This window comes from Chrysemys picta, chromosome 11 (genome assembly GCF_011386835.1).
Source record: "Chrysemys picta bellii isolate R12L10 chromosome 11, ASM1138683v2, whole genome shotgun sequence".
Taxonomy (NCBI): domain Eukaryota; kingdom Metazoa; phylum Chordata; order Testudines; family Emydidae; genus Chrysemys; species Chrysemys picta.
In genome coordinates this window covers 74952182-74973260 of record NC_088801.1, presented here as the reverse complement: position 1 = coordinate 74973260, position 21079 = coordinate 74952182, and the positions used below count along the sequence as shown (strand labels likewise).

Below are 21079 nucleotides of genomic sequence, written 5' to 3'. Positions count from 1 at the left end.
GTGACAAAAATGCATGCAAATCATAACACAAGAGACCAGACAAACCCTACCTTTTGGACCTGATAGATCTACAGGAAAAAGGGGAAGAGGAAAGAAATTGGGAAAGAAAAAACGCTTGTATGAATAAATTAATAAATAGCAATACAGTTTTAGAACCTACTGTAAAGGGAAAAGGTTGTTTATATAGTACATACAGTAAAGTGTGAATACAGAAATAAGCCATAATTGAAATCCAGGAAACCTTTGCAAAATTAAACTTCCCTGCTCTCTCTCTCCAGCCCCCGTCATATTGAGCTTAGTCAAATTATGCTCTTCCTGATTTTACACCCACTTGATACTATAATACAGAAACAGATGTAGCTGCATGTTAACTTGTAAAAACATTTCTCAAGCTTTACATTGAGTCTGTGGCAAGAGTCTTTCATTTCAAAGATCAGATGATGAGAATTGGGTTTGCACCACCCTCCCTCCAAAATTGTGGATACCCAAATATCTATCCAAGAGGACAATTATGCATCTACTATTACAATAAATCAAATGAGTTTAATAGCATTAGCTGTAGATTAAACTGCCAGCCCTTAGTAATCCTCCGCTTTGTTTCTGGGTTGTACTTAGCTAAGGAGCAGCAATGACATTTTAATAACTAGCAGAAAACGGCATTATCAAGTACAATTTTCAATCGATCGGTTACACAGAAAATGTGTCAGGTGTTGGCTAAGACTAATGTTACTGCTCAAAAGCCTGTACGTACACCCAAATGCTTCCAACTGTGTTCCTCTTCCTCTGCCCAGCTTTTAATTGTAATTAATAGGCCTCCAATGATCAGACTGAACGTGCATGTCTGGAGCCAGTAATGACTGCACTGCTGCTGCTACTAACCAAACTGTTGCCTAATTTCTTACTAACAGTTTGAATAGTACACCCAAAAAATTACCCACATACTCTCTTCTCTAGTTAGTTTACGGACTAAATTTACTTTAGTTTTTTGACTACTGACGATAGTGTGTTTGTACTGAAAGAGACAGAAAAGTGTAGAGAATGGAACAAGTTTCCTTTTGAATTGGTATTAGTACCTCTAAGCAACAAGCAGTTTTTGTATTAAACAGATACATAGTAGGAAAAACATTGAACCATGGAGGAATGGAAAATGGATTCATCCTGTTGTACATGTAGAGAATTTACACTGCTGGTCAATTAAGGAAGCTCTTAATTCTCCAGTATAGCAGAACTGCCAATCAATCATTAATTTTACCTAACATCTATTTTTTTGGAGATTCACAGATATTGAATAAATCCCATCACGTCTGAAACTAGGGGGCACACGCTCTTCTATGAGGGAAAACCCCATCTACGGAATACAAATCAGTTTCAACTCTGAATTTCCTCTTCATTATTCAGTGCAGACTGGGGAGCTGGGTTGGTCCAGCTACGGAATGGACAAGTACTCAGTCCCCCTAAATCAGTGAATTTTGAGATACTCAGACACCCAGGATCTCCATAGCATTTCTTTAGGCATCCCATCTCACAGGCTATGCCTGTGCAAAATTTCCCCTCAGGGTGATGGTAAAGGGCAGTTGCAGAGTCTGTGTTAAAGCCTCCGAAGTATTAACTCTGAGCACAGATGCAGATAATTGGGACCTAGATCTTCCCCACACAGCTAACCAATCAACTTGTGTATCTTTGTGACACTTATGATACTGTATTGATGCCAGTCTGTTGCTTTCGAATTAGTTAATATTTCAGCATTATAACTTCAAAATTAATTAGGAAGAAAAGGTAAGCTATAAGGGAGAAACACTTTGTTTAAGTACTAATGTCAGTGTTCAACAGAAGTGGAAAGAGCATAGAAGGTAAGTTTTATCTACCTTTCCGAAACCGCTATTCTTCTAGATGTGTTGCCCATGTCCATTCCACTGTAGTTGAGCATGCACCTTGTGCACCATTGTTGGAGAACTTTTTCCCCTCAGTGGTACCCATCGGGGTGACTTGAGTGCTATCGTCATGCGCCACTGCATGCTGGTAGAGAGCAGAGCCACCCCCAATCTCCTTCAGGTTCTTCTTACTGGATAAACTCCAAGAGAGAGGGAAGGAGTTCAGGTTGTGGAATGGACATATGCAACACATCTCAAAGAACAGTTATGAAAAAGGTAGGTAACCATTTTTCTTCAAGTGACTGCACGTCTTATCCACTGTAGGTGACACACAAGCAGAACAACATTGAGGCAGGTTTGCAGCCTATCTGAACAGTGATTGTAGAACAAATGTCCAAAAACTAGCATTGTTCCTGGACTGATGGGAAATGGCATAATGAGCAGCAAAAGCATGTACCCTAATGACCATAATTCTGCTATGCAAATGTCTCGAATAGGTACTTGTGCTAGGAAAGCTGCTGAAGCCACTTGCATTGTGGTCAAATGAACTGATACTTTAGGGGTAGCGTGACATTAGCTAACTAGCAGCACAAACAAATGCAAGAGAAAATCCAAAAGGAAGTCCAGCATGGAAATCAGTTTGCTTTTCATGCTGTCCACAATTGCAACAAATAACTGTGTAAAGGGTCGGGCGCGGTCCAAGTAGAAGGCCAATGCTCTTCTCACATCCAGTGAATGAAACGTCTGCTCATCTGTATACACGAGGCTTCTGGAAAAATGTTGGTAAATTGCCTGATTAATGTAGAAATTGAAAACTATCTTTGTCAAGAATTTTGGGCGATGGAGGTAAACGTTATCCTTATGAAAAACTGTGTAAAGAGGTTCTGAAACCAAGGCTTCTAATTTGCCCACTCTCTTTGCTGAGGTTATTGCACCAGAAACACCATTTTCATAGAGAAGTGGAGTAGGAAGCAAGTCATAAGAAGTTCAAAGGAAGGCCCCATTAATTTTGTTAGCATGAGGTTCCACGGGATTCTTGTACCAGAAGAAATAATCTGTCCAATCACTTTAGAAATCTGATAGTAAATCGTTTTTAACTCCATTAACTGCTCACTGCAGAGTGGAACATTACAATCACAAATGTACTTTAATGGAACTGTCAGGCACTATTGTTGGAAGTGCCAAAATGTGGTTAATGGAAGCCTGCTCTGGAGAGAGACTTCTCTGCTGAGACCAGATAAAACAGCACTGCCATTTGTGGAGCGGAGGGCCCCCTGGTTGCACAGGCCATTGTCCCTTGCATTGTCCCCACTGTTGGGACATCCAGGGACCCCAGGGCTCTGATGGAGGGTAAGCTTCCTGTCTGTTGTGGGACACAAAAGACCCCACTTCCAAATCTGACTAAGATGACTGAGTCCAGAGATAACAATGGAGCAGAACCTATGTCAATAGGAGACAGGTAACCCAAACCCAGAGATGGTGGTACTGTGGATATTAATGGTGGCTTGCCCCACAAATGTGCCAGCCTTCTAGGTACTGGAAGTCGCATCGGTCCACGTGCTCATTGCCCAAAGTTGTCTGGAGCAAATCCATCAGAAATGTATAGGTGTGTATATGGGTTTTGTTACAATCTCAGTGAGAGAAGGATGGAATTTAAATATGATCCCAATGGGCAAGTCTAGCAAATATTTTGACAACCAATGCTCCAATAAGTCTAATATCTAGTAGGTATCTGGAATATGGAAAGTAGGAGAGCCTCTAGGTGGGAAATGAATTAAAATATCCTACAGCTCATTTAGACTGAGCAAGAATGCTTATTAAACTCTAGTTGTCCACTTCTCTCGTATTTTCAGTTGCCTTTCACTAGATCTAGCTGGCAAAAATGCATCACAAAAAGCAGGTTAGGTGTAGGAGGTATTCGTCTTATTTAGCCTGTTTTTCCTCTCTCCCTACTTTACCATTCTCATTTTCTTGTACACCTCTGTGTCTCATCTTCATTCTTCAGAATCTTTCACCGTGCATGGGCTGCTGAGAAAAAGGTGAGGTTTGCACTGGACTCTGACAGCATTCACAAAGGGGTACATTCTGGTGTCTGGCAGATGTTCCACAGTTTGGAGACAGGGCAGAGAAAATTTTGCCTCTGAGTCCTAAAATAGTCACACTTAGATTAGAAAAGTTTGTGTGCTCAATGAGTGTAGCATTTTGCAGCTAGAGAGGTGGTCTCAGAGTCTGGACCCAGTTTATTAATGGCATTAATGATTAGGCCAAGGGCCTTGATTTGGACCCAGAGGTTTATGTGGGGGCCGGGAGTGGCGAGCACAGTGTAATGATGTAATGTGCTGTCAACAGCTAGCCTGGATCAAGATGCGGGCTGCTACATTTTATAAAAATGGGATTTTTGATTAACCACTAACATTAACTTGCAGGAGTTACAGTAGTTCATTCTTGAGGTGAAAATGCATGGATTAGGGTGGTTACATCCAGGCCTGACAGAAATAGGTATACTCCACACTGACAACATGGGAAGTCATCATATAACTAAACGACTAGGTCCCAACTAAAAATAAAGTAGAATAAAGTCTTCCATATTGAAAGCCGTATTTCAAACACACCAATATTAACTAATACATCCTTCAAAAAGCCCTCCTGAATTTCTAATAACGTAGGGGAGAGAGACTGCTTTATAAATTAAGATTAATCCTCCCGCTTCCAATTTAGCCTTAAAATAGAGAGTAGGTTTATCAGAATTTAGAGCCTTTTGGCCGCTCTGCAGCAAGCCCAAACATTAATTTATATAGTAAGAAAATGCCATCATAGGAAAGATTAAACAAAAGAAATAAATGTCGACCATAATAAATAGCATAAACAATAACTATCCATTATTTTTAAACAAAGAGGGATATCCTATTGCAGCTATATAATCAAAGATTTTTTTTTCTTCTATCAATTGATCTGTAAGTAGTCAGGACTCTTTAGTATTTACAATATTTCAATACAGAAAAAAAAATCTACTTTATTATTGCCCACAGTGCTAACAGTGGCTTGGTTACTGCAACATCTACAATAAATGTACCACTTAACGTAAACGGTACATGTTTGCTACTACAAAAAATGATCAAATTGATAGATCCTGGGGCAGAAAAAAGGTAAGCACTATTGTCAAGACGGAAGGTCTATGGATGATGCAGTATTAGTGCACATATAACCTTCACTTCTTCCCCTTTCTATCCTGCCGTGAATCACAGTACCTGTTTTTAGCTGCTGTGCAGTCTCAAAACTGGATACAGGCCAATCTTCATACTGGAACAGCAGTCTCTCTCCCATACAGAAGTGGAAAACAAATTCCAGCCAAAACTTCCCTGCCCTCCAGGCCAAGCCAGCCGGAGTTTTGTTTCCTTGTAGGTCTCTCACTGCCTGTTACCTTCCCAGCCTTAGATGGCTATCACAGAATCCTAGTTACCCAGTGTCAGATCTGGGTCAGCAGGTCACATGACCTACAGACATTAAATCCAAGCAAGGAAAGAAAGTGTCTTAATTCCCACTCAGTAGGGGATTAATGGAAATGAATCACAATTGCAAGTCTTTCACATTCATTAACTTAATTTATTTACAAAAATACATCTTGAAGGAACAGTTAGGAAAGGACACTATAGAAAAGTTTATATCAATATTTTGCTGTAGCTAGTAAATATATTTTCCTCCTCCTTTGGCTTTGTATGTGAAAGTGAGAAAAGAAAGTCCTGCAGCCATAGAAAGATAGCAATGAAGGTATTTTGTGTTACACTACCCCCTCACCCTGACAGTAATGGCAGTCGTAGAGTTAGTCAAAGGCAAGCAGATTGTTGATGTGTCACAGGACACGTAGAGATTTTCTGCTGAGGTTTAGAAAGAGTGGGATGAGATTACCATTTTCTTTTCACTTCAGACAATACTATCAATTTAAACAGTGGGATCTAGTTGTATGCCCTAGAAAAAAAGCAAAACATATTTAGTCTTGTAAGCGAATAAACCAGAATGTGCCTCTATATAAAACACATCTGAGCTTTCTACAGTAATTATTCACAAAACTGCACGGTTTACAATAACGTTAATGTCTTGTATCATTGCTGCAGAATATTGTATTTCTTAAATAAGAGATAAGAATTTAATTTATTCTACAGCCAGAGAAAAATTTTAGAAAAACATTCTTCTCTCAGTTACATCTTGGTAATCTCTCTGATTTAGGCACTTCCCTGTTCAGAAAAACTGAGCTGTATATTCAGGAATTCCTTCTGCTTCATAGAAATTTTTATTGTTGTACTGATTAAGAACAGGAGCCTGAACATATGCAGTCATTTCTCCCAATAAGGAACATAAGAGTACAGTGCCCTGGCGGTAGACTGACAGTAACGCTACAACCAAGGGAGTTTGTATGACTGACGCCAACACAGTGCGAGAGAAGACTGAGCCCTGGTCTACACTACCAACTTATGTGAGTATGACTACGTCGCTCCAGGGGAATAGACAGTGCGATGTCGACTGGAGGGCTTCTCCCATCGACATACCTACTGCCTCTCAGGGAGGTGCAGTATCTACACTGACAAGCAGCTCTCCTGTTGGCGCAGGTAGTGTCTTCACTGAGCGCTATAGCGACGCCGCTGCAGCACTATAAGTGTAGACAAGCCCTTAGTTCTACCACTGCTTCAGCTCCTGCTGAGTAAGGACAGTTTAGAAAGGGGTTAGGAAGGGTGAAAAACAATTGTTGCCTGTTATGAATTGTTAATATAACCAATTATGTTGGCATCTGCTGCAGACGAGGGCTCTACCTACCTCCCATGGCCCCAGGGATGAAATTATATCAGTCCCTAGACTAAGAACTGGGGATCCTTTACCTCTCCTCTGAACCAAAAAAGATACAACAAAAAGTGGGAAATATTACAAAAAGCAAAAGAAATTCATGTAAATCTATTACTCCCCACAACACTGTTACTGCCCTTCAACTTCAAAAGCCATATGTAACCCATGCTGCTGAAAGAATCATTTTTCTTCTGTCTCTGGGGCAATAATCCTGCCTCAGCTGAGAAGAGTTGCCACAAATAAATTCATTACTTCACCAAGATTAGGTGGCTGGATCAAAATGCAAGTTGGAGTCAAAATGAACCATTCTGAAACAGTGATGCAATGAAGTGTTGTAGCGGGTGATTTCTTTGATAAGAGCAGCTTTACATTCAATCCTTTCCAAAGGTGTCTCCTTTGAACCATAAACCTACAGCAGAGAACCAGGGGTGTCGTTTGGTGTGGAAGTAGGGTGGGTACTGCTCCCCCCTCAAATGGCAAGCCTCGGGCAGGCGCAGAATTAGGCCCCCACCATCACAGGCAGCCCCATCGGCCTGACTGGAATTGCTACCCCCCAAATTCAGAAGTCAAACTATGCCTATACACAGAGAACTAGTATGCTGCAATAGAAAGAAATCACTTGCAGGACCTGTTTTAATGTACATAATCAAAATCTGTTTTACTCTTAATTAAGAACAGGAAGAAGATTTTACTGTGTAGGGATAGAAATTTGAAAAGTATGTTTACACTGTAGAACATGATAGGTTGGAACTTCACAGGATTATACTGCTCTTCTTTTCTAAGTGACAAAGATTTACAAGAGTGTTCTATTTCTACATTAAACAAACTTGTGAGTCTAACCTCTAGATCCTTATTTTATTTTTGCCCTCTTCATGGCTCACAGGTTTGCCACATCCCTTACAATGGCTAGCCCCTGGGTTACTTCGACCATGCACTCCAGGATAGGTCCATTTTCCCCTAAATAATACCTCAAGATCAGACGGTTGTTTTTCCTTTTAAAGGTATTCTCCGGGGGCTCGCTCAACCACCTAGGACTCAAAATGGTTTATACAAAGATTCTAGCCAAGGGATGGTGAAAGTGTTACCTTAGGAACCTTTAACCCTAGGCTTCGCCCACTTGACATCTATTTGAGGTTTTTTTTAACAAACAAAAACAAAGGTATATGCTAGGCCCATTCCCAAATCATGCCATCCCCAAAACGTTATTCAGTGATATGTACCTCCCTTTCCCACTAGGATGTAAAAGTGTCCATGAGGTTACAAGCAAGACATACCTAAAAGTGTGTGTGCAATGAATTTAGTACCAGAAGCATCGTACATTGCACACAATCACAACCAACCTGTAGAACTCACTGCCTTGGGATGTTGTGGTGGCCAAAAGTATAACTGGATTCAAAAAAGAACTGGCTAAGCTATTTGCGGATAGGTCCATCAATGGTTCTTAGCCAAGATGATCAGGGTCACACCACCATGCTCATAGCAATCTTAAACTTCTGACCACCCAAAGCTGGGAATGGAAGACAGGAGCGGATCATTCCATAACTGCCCTGTTCTGAACACTCCCCCTGAAGCTCTGATAGAGAGCACTCCAGGAGACAGGATACTGGGCAAGATGGACCATGGTCTGACCTAGGCAGCTCTTATGTTCTTACACACTGTACTAATGGGTTCAGTTTCTGATTTCCTCACCCCAAAGGAGAGGAAGCTTATTTTATACATCATAGAAGCAGAGTGCTCCAAATGGATTTGATCCTAACCTCTAGAGATTATAGAATGATCATACTTTAAACTTGTGATACATGTAATTTCACGCGCACACACCCTTCCCCTGTTAAAATGTTGCTGCTCTCTGGTACATCAAAAATCTGCAATTTAGCTGGGTCCTGCCCTGCCCCCATCACTTTGTCCATTCTCTCTGCCTCTGGCTGGTGGCTTACCCAGTGCTCAGCTAATTAGACATCCTGGCCTAGTATTTTTGGGTAGGTGATGGTCAGTGTTCATGTCTAAGATGCACTGTTTATAGAACTGTTTTATTCCCACTAGCCATCCTTTCATGTGTGCATTCCCTTTCAAAAGCTAATCAAGCAAATGTCTAAATTGTCCTTATATTTAAGAAACAATTTGTGGTCTGTGTTCCATATGGCACGGATGTGTGGTTTATCGAGCTGTTCAGACACGGACTATGCAATCTCTACATTTCCAGTTCATATTGGTTCTGTTTTCCATTGTGCTGGCATTTCTCTCAGAGTTCCAGTCAACTTCTTGTTTCTTCAGTCCTTGTGGACACTCCATTCTTAATGTTCTAGACATGTTCTCCTCCAATTCCCTGGCTTTCTAGTGGTTTGAGCACTGGCCTGCTAAACCCAGGGTTGTGAGTTCAATCCTTGAGGGGGCCACTTGGGGATCTGGGGCAAAATCAGTACTTGGTCCTGCTAGTGAAGGCAGGGGGCTGGACTCGATGACCTTTCAAGGTCCCTTCCAGTTCTAGGAGATGGGATATCTCCATTAATTAATTAATTAATCCCCCTCTTCACTCCCTAAACCTGGATTACTAGCTGGCACCAGCTATAATTGGTAAATTCCTTCTAGGGTATCTCCATTCTCTGCTGCTTAGAATCCATACAACTCTTCTGGTGCCACTATGCTCCCAGCTTCCTGGACAGTGCTTTGTTCAATTGCTCATTATCAAATGAGAGATTTCTCTTGGATAACTTTACTAATTGTTTCTCCCAAGGCTCAAAGCAATTTGTATTTTTCCCAAAAACAACAAAAAAACAACTCATTTGTTATTTTTTTTTTAGGGATCCTATATACTACCAAATGTAAGCTTCAGTCCCTCTTCCTGCCACTCCTCCTCCTCCAGGTTTTCTAGTGCCCCGCTGATCTTCTTGACGTATCAGCATATCACAGACCCTGGTTCTTGCGTCCAGCTTGACCCAACTTGAAGCCCTGTTACATTTTTCAGGGATTTTTTGTTTGTTCTTAAGGTGCCTGACTTCCTGTCATATGAGACAACCACCTTGCTCCTCCCCCCAAACATGCTGGTCCCCTTTCCCCTCCCTCCCTTGTCTCATGCCATGCCATGCCCACTCACTTTACCCCCCAAATTAGCCAAACCCTGTTCTATCCTCATCACTCCAAGTGGAGAGATTCTGCCCTTTTTGCTGTTCTATCTGCCACAGCTGTGAATGTTAAATTGCCCCACTGGAGGGGTCACCAGGAGATGAACTCAGGTCTGCTTTTAAAAGACAGAATTAAGAATTAATTCGTAACATTAATTCTACTCTACTGCAAACATTAATCAGGAGGCTGTTGTGCAGTTACAATTATTTCTAGTGGAATTATTGTACAATTATTTTGTAGTTTTCACTAAAGTAACTTGGTAAATAATTTATCATTACTGCACACAGAAAATTCTGGATTCATCAGGAGGCGCTACAAAATAAAACAGTGTTGTATAGGAAGCCAAATGAGCTTAACCCACACAAGCAACAATAAGCATGCCCGAAGTAAGGTGCAATATACATCATGGTTCACACATTTCTTTAAAAGAAAAAGAAATTGTGGACGGAAGAAATGACTAAAAAGGATATTTTTAGCCTCTCGGTAAAGAGAAGGAATTTGTAACTACACACCAATTTTTGCCCTCAATTGTATCCATGGAATACAAGTAAATTCTGCCAAAGGAGAGGTTGGAATTTGGCCCTTCACCATCTATTTCTCCCATTTACTGATCAGCTTTCACTACATACCTGGAGCCAGCCTTTGGCTCCAGACTCTACATATGGGTAGTCTGAAGAACCTGGTTACACATGTTTTAATAGTCAGCTATTGTAATAAAAATGCATAGCTCATTCTGCATGCAATAAAATTCAAACTAAGGATTAGATATTCTTTATACTAAGCTTTTATACAGCAAATTTCTTACACTGATATTAAAATATGTTACACAGAGATCTCCGCTTTATCTCTGTGAAGCAAATATCCCCACTTAACAAGTAGAAGCAAAGGTTGAGAGACTTCACTAATGGATGAATTAGTTGGATGAATTAGGAACAGAAGCTAGAGCAGAGGTGGGCAAACTACGGCCCGCGGGACCGTTCTCCCCGGCCCCTGAGCTCCAGGCCCGGGAGACTAGCCCCTAGCCCCTCCCCTGCTGTTCCCCCTCAGCCTCAGCTCACTGCGCCCGCTCTGGGCGGGGCAGCGCAGCTCCAGAGCCTGGCCTGACCCGGTGCTCTGTGCTGCGCGGTGGATGGCTGGCTCCAGCCGGGCGGCACAGCTGCCTGTCCTGGTGCAGCCGCACCGCCAGCCACTGGTGCTCCAGGCAGCGTGGTAAGGGGGCAGGGAGCGGGGGAGGGGGTGAATAGAGGGCAGGGGAGTTCGGGGGCTGGTCAGGGGCCGGGGGTGTGGATAGGGGTCGGGGCGGTCAGAGGACAGGGAACAGGGGAATTGAATGGGGGCAGGGGTTCTGGGGGCAGTCAGGGAGAAGGGGTGGTTGGATGGGGCAGAGGTCGGGGGGGCAGTCAGAAAGGAGAGGAGGGGTTGAATGGGGTGGCAAGAGGCAGTCAGGGGCAGGGGTTTTGGGGGCGGTCAGGAAGGAGAGGGGGTGTTGGATGGGGCTGTGGGGGGGCAGTTAGGGGCAGAGGGTCCGGGGCCAGTCAGGGAGAAGGGGTGGTTGGATGGGGCAGGGGTCCCGGGAGGGACAGTCAGGAAGGAGAGGGGGGGTTGAATGGGGTGGCAGGAGGCAGTTAGGGGCGAGAGGTCCGGGGGCAGTCAGGGGACAGAGTGGGGGTGTGTGATGGGGCACGGGTCCGGGGGGGCCGTCAAGGGTGAGAAGCAGGGGGGTTGGATAGGGGGCGGGGCCAGGCCATGCCTGGCTGTTTGGGGAGGCACAGCCTCCCCTAACCGGCCCTCCATACAATTTCTGACACCCGATGCGGTCCCCAGGCCAAAAAGTTGGCCCCTGAGCTAGAGGGACCAATTTCCAGTCCCCCATTGAAACCACACTGCCTCACTGTGACTGAAAGCGATACTGTCATTTTTGTAAGGCTAAAAAAAGTTACTTAGCTTGCAGTGATAACATCTGGAAAGTTTTAACATAAGGACTCTAAGAATGTACATATTTTCTTAACTGATCCATGCTGCCTAAGCAGATCTCTCAGGGCATGTGCATTGCGTTAAGCACGAGAAAGTGCACACACATTCACTAACTGATTGGTTCTTAACTGTTATAAATGCCTCCATCAAAACCCTCTACAGTAAATAAAATGAGTGCATTGAGTCTTAGTTATTCAGCATGGCAGCTGTGTGAATTTTACTGCTTTACTGCATGTAGCTCAGGAACAGATTAGTTTTTTTCCTTTCTCTTCATAAAAGAGGTCAAATGCCCTTCTGACTACTGATGCTACAAAGCGTTCTCGTCCAAGGTAGGTTTAAATGCTAAAAAAAAAATCTCCTGGCTGGTGGTTTAATATATGCTACAACAATGCCTTCTGACCTTCTAATGTCTGTAATACACTCTTGTCAATGAAAAACAGCATCTGTAGCTACTCTTTCCAGCTCTGTCCTCTCATGGGCCCGGGAATTAGGTTTTTCTGAATACTGAGCATGCAAAATATAAAAGAAACATGCAGAACATACATACTACTATGCATTTTATCCCACTGAGAATTACAAAATATATAGTAGGTGTATGTTTGATTAAGCCTGTGGCAATTTTGGAAGATTTTTAGAGGACTTTTATGTACCGTATAAAGTTTTTCCAAAAAGGTTCATTTCAGTAGGTTTTCATTTATTAGCTGCAAGGAAATGGAGCAAAGCCTCTTGAGAGAGAGCTGTTTATGTTTTGATAGCTATTTGAAGTCTGCTAAGTCGCAATTTACCAGTTTGCTGTTGGTAGTATCCGTTTTCAGTCTAACAGAAGAGACGAGATCATCAACTGCCTTGTAATTACTATGAAATTAGAAGGTAATAGCATTATCGGCTGCTTTAATGTCTATGGGCATTTGCTATCTAACTAGTGTCGTCATTTGTTTACCATGGATTCTTCTACTGTTGTTTAGGAAATCCTATTACTCATGACTTAGGCACTGCAGGGGGCTCTACAATATAAATACACTGCCAGCCATGCAAACCTTTTGGCTTGGCTGAGGCTGCAAAAAGAGCATTCCATTCAATCATAAGAAGCAACCGTAGCAGTAAAAGACACTTCTTCAAGCAACATCCTGCTCAGCTAGTGATATCTCTCCAGCAGCTATTTCCCAGTCTTCCTTTGTTTTAACCCTAACATCCCTATCCTCTTGTATTTGTTAGAAGAATCAATTCTTATAACAGCACCCTTAGGAACATCTGCCTAGTTCATTAGATGTGTGCCCCTACTGCAAACACAGGGTGCATAAGCTTCTCTGGACAACACTATCTTGCCAATTCTAGTAACTGATCCAGATGTTTGTTCCAGATAGTGCCCTGTCAATCCTCTTCTAGCTTTTATTCCCCCAAGGGGCAAATATTGATCTCAATTACTCAATATGGGAGGGAGAGTTTGATATTTAGTACAGCTCTTGACCTGTCAGATTCAACACGAGCAGAACAAGTCTCCTAGGTCTGTAAAATTGTTAACATAGAATAATAGACTATAAGGTCAGAAGGGACCATTATGATCATCTAGTCGGACCTCCTGCACAATGCAGGCCACAGAATCTCACCCACCCACTCCTGTATCAAACCCCTAACCTATGTCTGAGTTATTGAAGTCCTCAAATCGTGGTTTAAAGACTTCAAGGTGCAGAGAATCCTCCAGCAAGTGACCCGTGCCCCACGCTGCAGAGGAAGGCGAAAACCCCCCAGAGCCTCTGCCAATCTGCCCCGGAGGAAAATTCCTTCCCGACCCCAAATATGGCGATCAGCTAAACCCTGAGCATGTGGGCAAGACTCACCAGCCAGACACCCAGGAAAGAATTCTCTGTAGTAACTCAGATCCCACCCCATCTAACATCCCATCACAGGCCATTGGGCATATTTACCGCTCATAGTCAAAGATCAATTAATTACCAAAATTAGGCTACCCCATCATATTGCAGACTACAGATTTTATTGTAACATACCCCCATGCACAACTTTATTTGTCTGGCAGTAGAAAACAGGCCAATCTTCTAAGGTGTTAGAGAGACTTGGCTGGTAGTAAAGAGGTACAATTTATCATGGGGGAAGAGTGACACTTCATGCGCTCAGTTTTCTACAGTCAGCAGCTGTGCCAATGGTGACCTTAGTCTGAGATTATCATCGTTCTTAAAAAGACAGGTGTAATCCACACAAGGTCAATACCAGTCATACAGCTTGGTTTACTTTACTGCAAGGATGATTAACTAATGTCCCATCAGTACTAATTTTGCGAGAGCTATAAACCATAGAGAGAGGCGTCTCCTCTATACTTACAAGATGGTTTTCTAACCAATTGCTAGAAAAAGCAACAACGTTTATATTATAAACAAAAAATATCCAACCCTAGTTACAAATCAATCACGTATGCTCCAGTTATAATTACACTGGTTCATGAGGAACAAATCATAGAATCGTAGAATATCAGGGTTGGAAGGGACCTGAGGAGGTCATCTAGTCCAACCCCCTGCTCAGAGCAGGACCAATCCCCAGATACATTGCTGCTGCACAGTCCCTGCATTTTCAGACCATTTTTATCCACAATCTTAGTCCCAGTACCATTTAACCATCAGAGGCCCAAATAGGCTATTAGTATTTCAGCTAACAGGATTCACTAGTAATTCCAGGGCCTTGGAGCCTATTCTGAGGGAGGTAGAGAAGATCAAAACTTTAAACGTACCTCCTTCTGCTGCCTCTCAAGTTCTTTCATTCGGATCTCTCGTGCTTCTGCTCGTGCTGCTCGCTTTGCTGCGAGCCTTGCTTCAGCCTGTGAAGAGAAGTATAATCAAACAATGTAACAGATGCCAGACAATTTAACTTGAAGCACTAACTTGAAGCATGAAATAAAGGAGATGACGCAGTAAGACTTTACTTGTAGTGTCAAATGAGTTCCTACAGATGTATGTAATGGCCCTACCTTCCATAACAACATGTTATACTACACAGGTAGATAACATCTTCATGCAGACATCTTATCTATAGTTATCACTTGTATTCAAAAAAATTTCTGTGCTGTCATTTAAAGAAAAGACTATTATATTTGTATGAATATGTATAGAGGAAACATTTATATTAACAAAAGATGGTAACTGGGCTCTGTCAAAATTTGTATGTTTATTTTTGAACACTTAAGTAACAGAGGCTCCAAAGAAAGAGAGGCATAATATTATACACTTACTATTTTATGCAGGTCATACTTATCTTTATCCCCATAATTAGATCACATGTTCACTGTCAAAAAGCGTCATACATCTGTTTTCTCTTAATCTGATGTATGCACGTGCATACATGAGCACCGCAGTTGACTAAGCATGAACTGCATGTGTGCATGCTGCACAATGGAGACTAAAATTATTGAAGGGCATTGGCAACCCTAAGAAAATTCACTTCAGCTTGGTTAGTTTAAAATATCCAAATGTTCTATTCATATCCAAAACCTCCGGTCTGGAAATCTGTCAAGCACAGGCCTTGTGAGATTTCTAGCACTTCATTTCAGCAGATTTGGAAATGACAAAATACCCTCTAGAGCGACATTTGTTATTCTTATAATCCCAGACAAAAACTGGAAGGAGAAAGTCGAGTGAAGAAAGTCTACAATAAGCTCAGTTAGCTTTTCAAACCTCAGAAGAGACAAAAGCGTCACTCCATTTTTCCCTGAAGATCTGAGTGGTTCATCCAGCCTTAGTTAGAATCTGGCCCAGAGTAGAAAAAGTGGAAGTGATGCTCTAAATCATGGTCACTACACATTTACACACAACTGCCCTCAACTTTTCACCCCACTAGAATCTCCAGCTAGATGCTGTGAGGACAAGTAAAGTGCTCTGATAGTGAGAATTCCAGCTTTCACCAGAATTCCTATACTATAGGGAAGCGTCAATCCCCCTTAGGAAGTATACTCACCATTCAAAATAGAAGAGAAAGACACCCCCGACAAGACGATAAGAAGAAAGGTTCACATCAAGGTATTACCTGAGAGTTAAGCAAAGCTTACCTCTAACTGAAATTATTTTTGGCAAAAGTAGCCACTTAACTGATCCATACCAGCTAATGAGTTCAAGCAATTGCATCTAAGGGTACGTCCAGACTACCTGCCGTATCGGCGGATAGCGATCGATTTATCGGGGATCGATATATCGCGTCTTAACGAGACGCGATATATCGATCCCCGATCACGCTCCTCATCAACTCCGGAACTCCACCGGAGCAAGCGGCGGTAGCCGAGTCGACGGGAGAGCGCGGCCGTCGATCCCGCGCCGTGAGGTAAGTTGTAATAAGATATGTCGACTTCAGCTATAGTATTCCTGTAGCTGAAGTTGCGTACCTTACATCGATACCCCCCGCAGTGCAGACCAGGCCTAAGTGTCAGTAAAATCTAGAATAGACTGCATAGACTTCACAGAAATACACAGAAAAAAGTTCAATCAAGCGTAAGGCCTTTTATGTGTCTTATTAGCAAACTCCTTTCCTCCATTTTTGAGGAAGTAAACCATCTCAATTTCACAGCATTACATCTATTATCACTCACATAGTGGGAATTGAAATTTGAGTTCGGTACATTTAACTGAATAGAGTTGGTATCTTTATTTCTTCACAACACAGCCACCTTACTTCATATCACTACTGTAAATATTAACTTTTCTTAGGAGCAGTAATTGGTTTTAAAGTCCCTTTTTCCCCCACCCCACACCTCCCGCCACGCACACACACACACACACACACACACACCACGAAAGGCAAATTAGATATTTCTCTCGTGGAAGATTACTGTCCTTTTTTAATTAAGGTATTTGAGTTCTAAGATAACGTCTAGCTTTGTCATGGAAGAATAAAGTGCAAATATACCTGTTGAAAAACTGTATGTACAGCAAGTCACTTAAGCTGTCTCCAAAAGTGTCTCAGACCTTTGTAGTCCCAGAATGTTAAGGTTATGTATGGCACTCAGCACTCGACATACATAATATGCATGCTCCTAGAACCTGCAGTCTAACCACATGGGCTGGTACTGTTCAAACATGAGTCCCAGTCCAAGTTCTAAACAGTTTAGATCTATTAACTTCAGTGGTTGAGCAAAGGCCTCTAAGATACTCACTGCATACATTTCAAAGGGCATAGATGCTTTGGAACAGGTAATATGCTCGTTGGAGATGCCTTTTTTACCCTTCAGCCCTTGAAGCAGCATTAAAATATATTTGATCACAAATACACTGTACTGCACCTACATTAGTCAATTTTAGTTCACTGACTATAAATTTACAAATGTTAAAATGCTGAAAGGTGTTGCAGGACATCTGTTATTTTATGTTCCACCCAGGTGGAGATTGTAATGCAAGGTTAAATTTAGACAATTAGACCATTCTGCAATATTCAGCACTAGTGACGGTTAAATGACTCATGGGTATCGAATATTGTGACAATTACCTTTCGCAATTACCTGCCCAGTCAAGGTAGTAAGGTTTCATTGTATATACAGAACTCTGGAAAGAGTGGAAAAGTGCATCCCTAAAACTCTGACTTTCCAGGGCACTGTATTTAGAATGTTTGTGTTTCTTGTTAACTTTCTAGCATTGCTTCCGGTTTGATCTATGTAGAGGAGAGGGAGAATTCACACTGAGATGCAAACGGTAAAGCCTTCTTATAAGCAACACTGAACCACAGGAAAAAAACTGGCAATTCTAGTTTCACAACTCTGCTGAAGTTGCCAAAGTTTGTCAAGAAGTACCCACTTTGGTGAACGTCTGATTATCAGCAATGCAATTTGTTAAGTTACAGTATTATACTGTAGCTAGCGGAGCTTTGCTATATCCAATATGCATTAATTTATTTAAAATATATTGCCTACATTTATTAACGTGCCCTTGGGACTCTGAAACAGAGGAAAGAGATAATTCAGTCTCCCGGGGAACTGGTCATAACCTGCACCACTCAGAATAGCTTGTTAGGGGACTTTCTTTAAAGGGAACGTCTCCCCCACCCCCTCAGCCATTGGGATAAGTATGGATTTGGTATAGAGTATATACAGCTGCTTTACCTGGCAGCCAGAGACTAAAATGTCAAGTGATTAAAATTACTGATTGAAGCCAATGCGTTCCTGGAAAGATTTTTAAATCAATATTTTTATCACTTGACATTTTAGTCTTTGGCTGCCAGGTAAACCAGCTGCATATCTTAAAAATACACCTCTACCCCGATATAACACGGCCCGATATAACACGAATTCGGGGGTTGGGGGGCTGCGCGCTCCAGTGGATCAAAGCAAGTTCAATATAACGCAGTTTCACCTATAACGCGGTAAGATTTTTTGGCTCCCGAGGACAGCGTTATATCAGGGTAGAGGTGTATTGATTTTAAAAATCTTTCAGGAAAGCATTGGCTTCAATCAATCAATAATTTTAAAGACTATATGTATTGTATTAGAGAGACACTGTTGGTGAGGTAATATCTTTTATTGGACCATCTTGTCTCCCTCACCAACTGAAGTTGGTGCAATAAAAGATATTACCTCACCCACCTTGCCCCTCTGCCCAGGTCTACACTATAAACTTACATTGGTATAATTATGTCACTCAGGGGTGTGAAAAGTCCACACTCCTAAGCAATACCGTTATACTGACCTAACCTCTGCTGTAGACAACACTATGTTATAGCTGTCTGTGTCCATCTACAGCACTATGTTATATGGTGGCTAATATGAGGGGGAAAGGAATCCAGGAGAGCTGGCTGTATTTTAAAGAAGACTTAATGAGGGCGCAGGAACAAACCATCCCGATGTGCAGAAAGAATAGCAAATATGGCAGGGCACCAGCTGGGCTTAACAGAGAAATCTCTGATGAGCTTAAAACAAACAAACAAAAAATTAATGGAGATATCCTATCTCCTAGAACTGGAAGGGACCTTGAAAGGTCATCGAGTCCAGCCCACTGCCTTCACTAGCAGGACCAAGTACTGATTTTGCCCCAGAGGCCTAAGTGGCCCCCTCAAGGATTGAACTCACAACTCTGGGTTTAGCAGGCCAATGCTCAAACCACTGAGCTATCCCTCCCCCGGGGAAAAAGATACAAAACACAAAAAGGAATCTTACAAGAAGTGGAAACTTGGACAGATCACTAGGGAGTATAAAAATAATCAGGAAGGCCGAAGCACAACTGGAGTTGCGGCTAGCAAGCGATGTGAAGGATACCAAGAAGGATATCTACAGATATGTTAGCAACAAGAGTAAGGGTCCCACACTTTCCCTGACTTCCTGAATGGGGGAGGCAACCTAGTGACAGATGATGTGGAAAAAGCTGAGGTACTCAATGCTTTTTTTTCTCCTCGGTCTTCACAGACAAGGTCAGCTCCCAGACTGCTGCACTGGACAGCACAGTATGAGGAGGAGGTGAGCAGCCCTCAGTGGTGAAAGAACAGATTAAGGACTATTTAAAAAAAGCTGGACATGCACAAGTTTATGAGGCCGGATGCAATGCATCTGAGGGTGCTGAGGGAGTTGGCTGATGTGATTGCAGAGCCATTGGCTATTATCTTTGAAAACTCGTGGTGATTGGGGGACGTCCCGGATGATTGGAAAAAGGCAAATATAGTGCCCATCTTTAAAAAAAGGGAAGGAGAAACTGGGGAACTACAGCCTCACCTCAGTCCCCGGAAAAATCATGGAGCAAGTCCTCAAGGAATCCATTTTGAAGCACTTGGAGGAGAGGAAGGTGATCAGGAACAGTCAACATGGATTCACCAAGGACAAGTTATGCCTGACCAATCTGATTACCTTCAGATAACTGCTCTGTGGATATGGGGAAAGTGGTGGACATGATACACCTTGACTTTAGCGAAGCTTTTGATATGGTCTCCCACAGAATTCTTGCCAGCAAGTTAAAAAACTATGGATTGGATGAATGGACTATAAGGTGAATAGAAAGCTGGCTAGATCATAGGATCAACAGATAGCGATCAATGGCTCGATGTCTATTTGGCAGCAGGCATCAAGCAGAGTGCCCCAGGAATCAGTCTTGGGGCTGGCTTTATTCAACATCTTCATTAATGGTCTGGATGATGGGATGGATTGCATCCTCAGCAAGTTCGTGGATGACACTAACCTGGGGGGGAGAGGTAGATATGCTGGAGGGAGGGATAGGGTCCAGAGTGGACTAGACAAATTGGCCAAAATGACTAGAGGATTGGCCAAAAGAAATCTGATGAGGTTCAACAGGGACAAGTGCAGAGTCCTGCACTTAGGAAGGAAGAATCCCATGCACCGCTACAGGCTGGGGACCGACTGGCTAAGCAGCAGTTCTGCAGAAAAGGACCTGGGGATTGCAGTGGACGAGAAGCTGGATATGAGACAACAGTGTGCCCTTGTTGGCAAGAAGGCTAACGACATATTGGGCTGCATTAGTAGGAGCATTGCCAGCAGATCGAGGGAAGTGATTATTCCCCTCTATTCGGCACTGGTGAGGCCACATCTGGAGTATTGCATCCAGTTTTGGTCCCCTACTGCAAAAGGGATGTGGGCAAATTGGAGAGAGTCCAGCAGAGGGCAACGAAAATGATTAGGGGGCTGGGGCACATGACTTACGTGAAGAGGCTGAGGGAACTGGGGTTATTTAGTCTGCAGAAGAGAAGAGTGAGGGGGGATTTGATAGCAGCCTTCAACTACCTGAAGGGGGGTTCCAAAGAAGATGGAGTTAGGCTGTTCTCAGTGGTGGCAGATGACAGAACAAGCAGCAATGGTCTCAAGTTGCAGTGGGGGAGGTCTAGGTTGGATATTAGGAAAAACTTTTTCGCTAGGAGGGTGGTGAAGCACTGGAATGGGTTACCTACGGATGTGGTGGAATCTCCATCCTTAGAGGTTTTTAAGACCCACCTTGACAAAGCCCTGGCTGGGATAATTTAGTTGGGGTTGGACCTCCTTTGAGCAGAGGGTTGGACTAAATGACCTCCTGAGGTCTCTTCCAATCCTAATCTTCTATGATTCTATGCTGACAGGAAGGCTTTTCCCATCAACATAGCTACTGCCTCTTGCGGAGGTGGATTAACTACACCGACGGGAGAAGCTCTCTCATCGGCATAGTAACATCTTCCCTGAAGCGCCATAGCTCCACCGTTACAGCGTTTTAAATGTAGACCTACTGTAAAATACTCTGGGACCGACCCAGTTACAACATCACTGCATACAACAATGGAAGATTTGTATAGTATGAAATTCTAACTGATATTAGTGCACA

At 42.7% G+C, this 21079-nt stretch overlaps 1 protein-coding gene across 49 annotated transcripts in view; it reads right to left on the bottom strand.

The window, feature by feature from the left end:
* The window catches only part of LRRFIP1 (LRR binding FLII interacting protein 1), a 177227-nt gene that overhangs the window by 80149 nt on the left and 75999 nt on the right, over positions 1–21079 (bottom strand). For 31 of the 49 annotated variants that reach the window (XR_010591662.1, XR_010591663.1, XR_006175448.2 and 28 more), the window contains exons 2-3: positions 14545–14631; positions 51–68 (exon numbers count right to left, since the gene is read on the bottom strand). Coding sequence is in view for 46 of the 49 variants with exons in the window: in XM_065562201.1 (XP_065418273.1) it covers positions 51–68; positions 14545–14631 (105 nt within the window). In the remaining 3 variants the exon portion in view is untranslated. The remainder of the gene's footprint in view (positions 1–50; positions 69–14544; positions 14632–21079) is intronic. The other 18 variants (XM_065562178.1, XM_065562187.1, XM_065562181.1 and 15 more) reach the window with 1 other exon arrangement.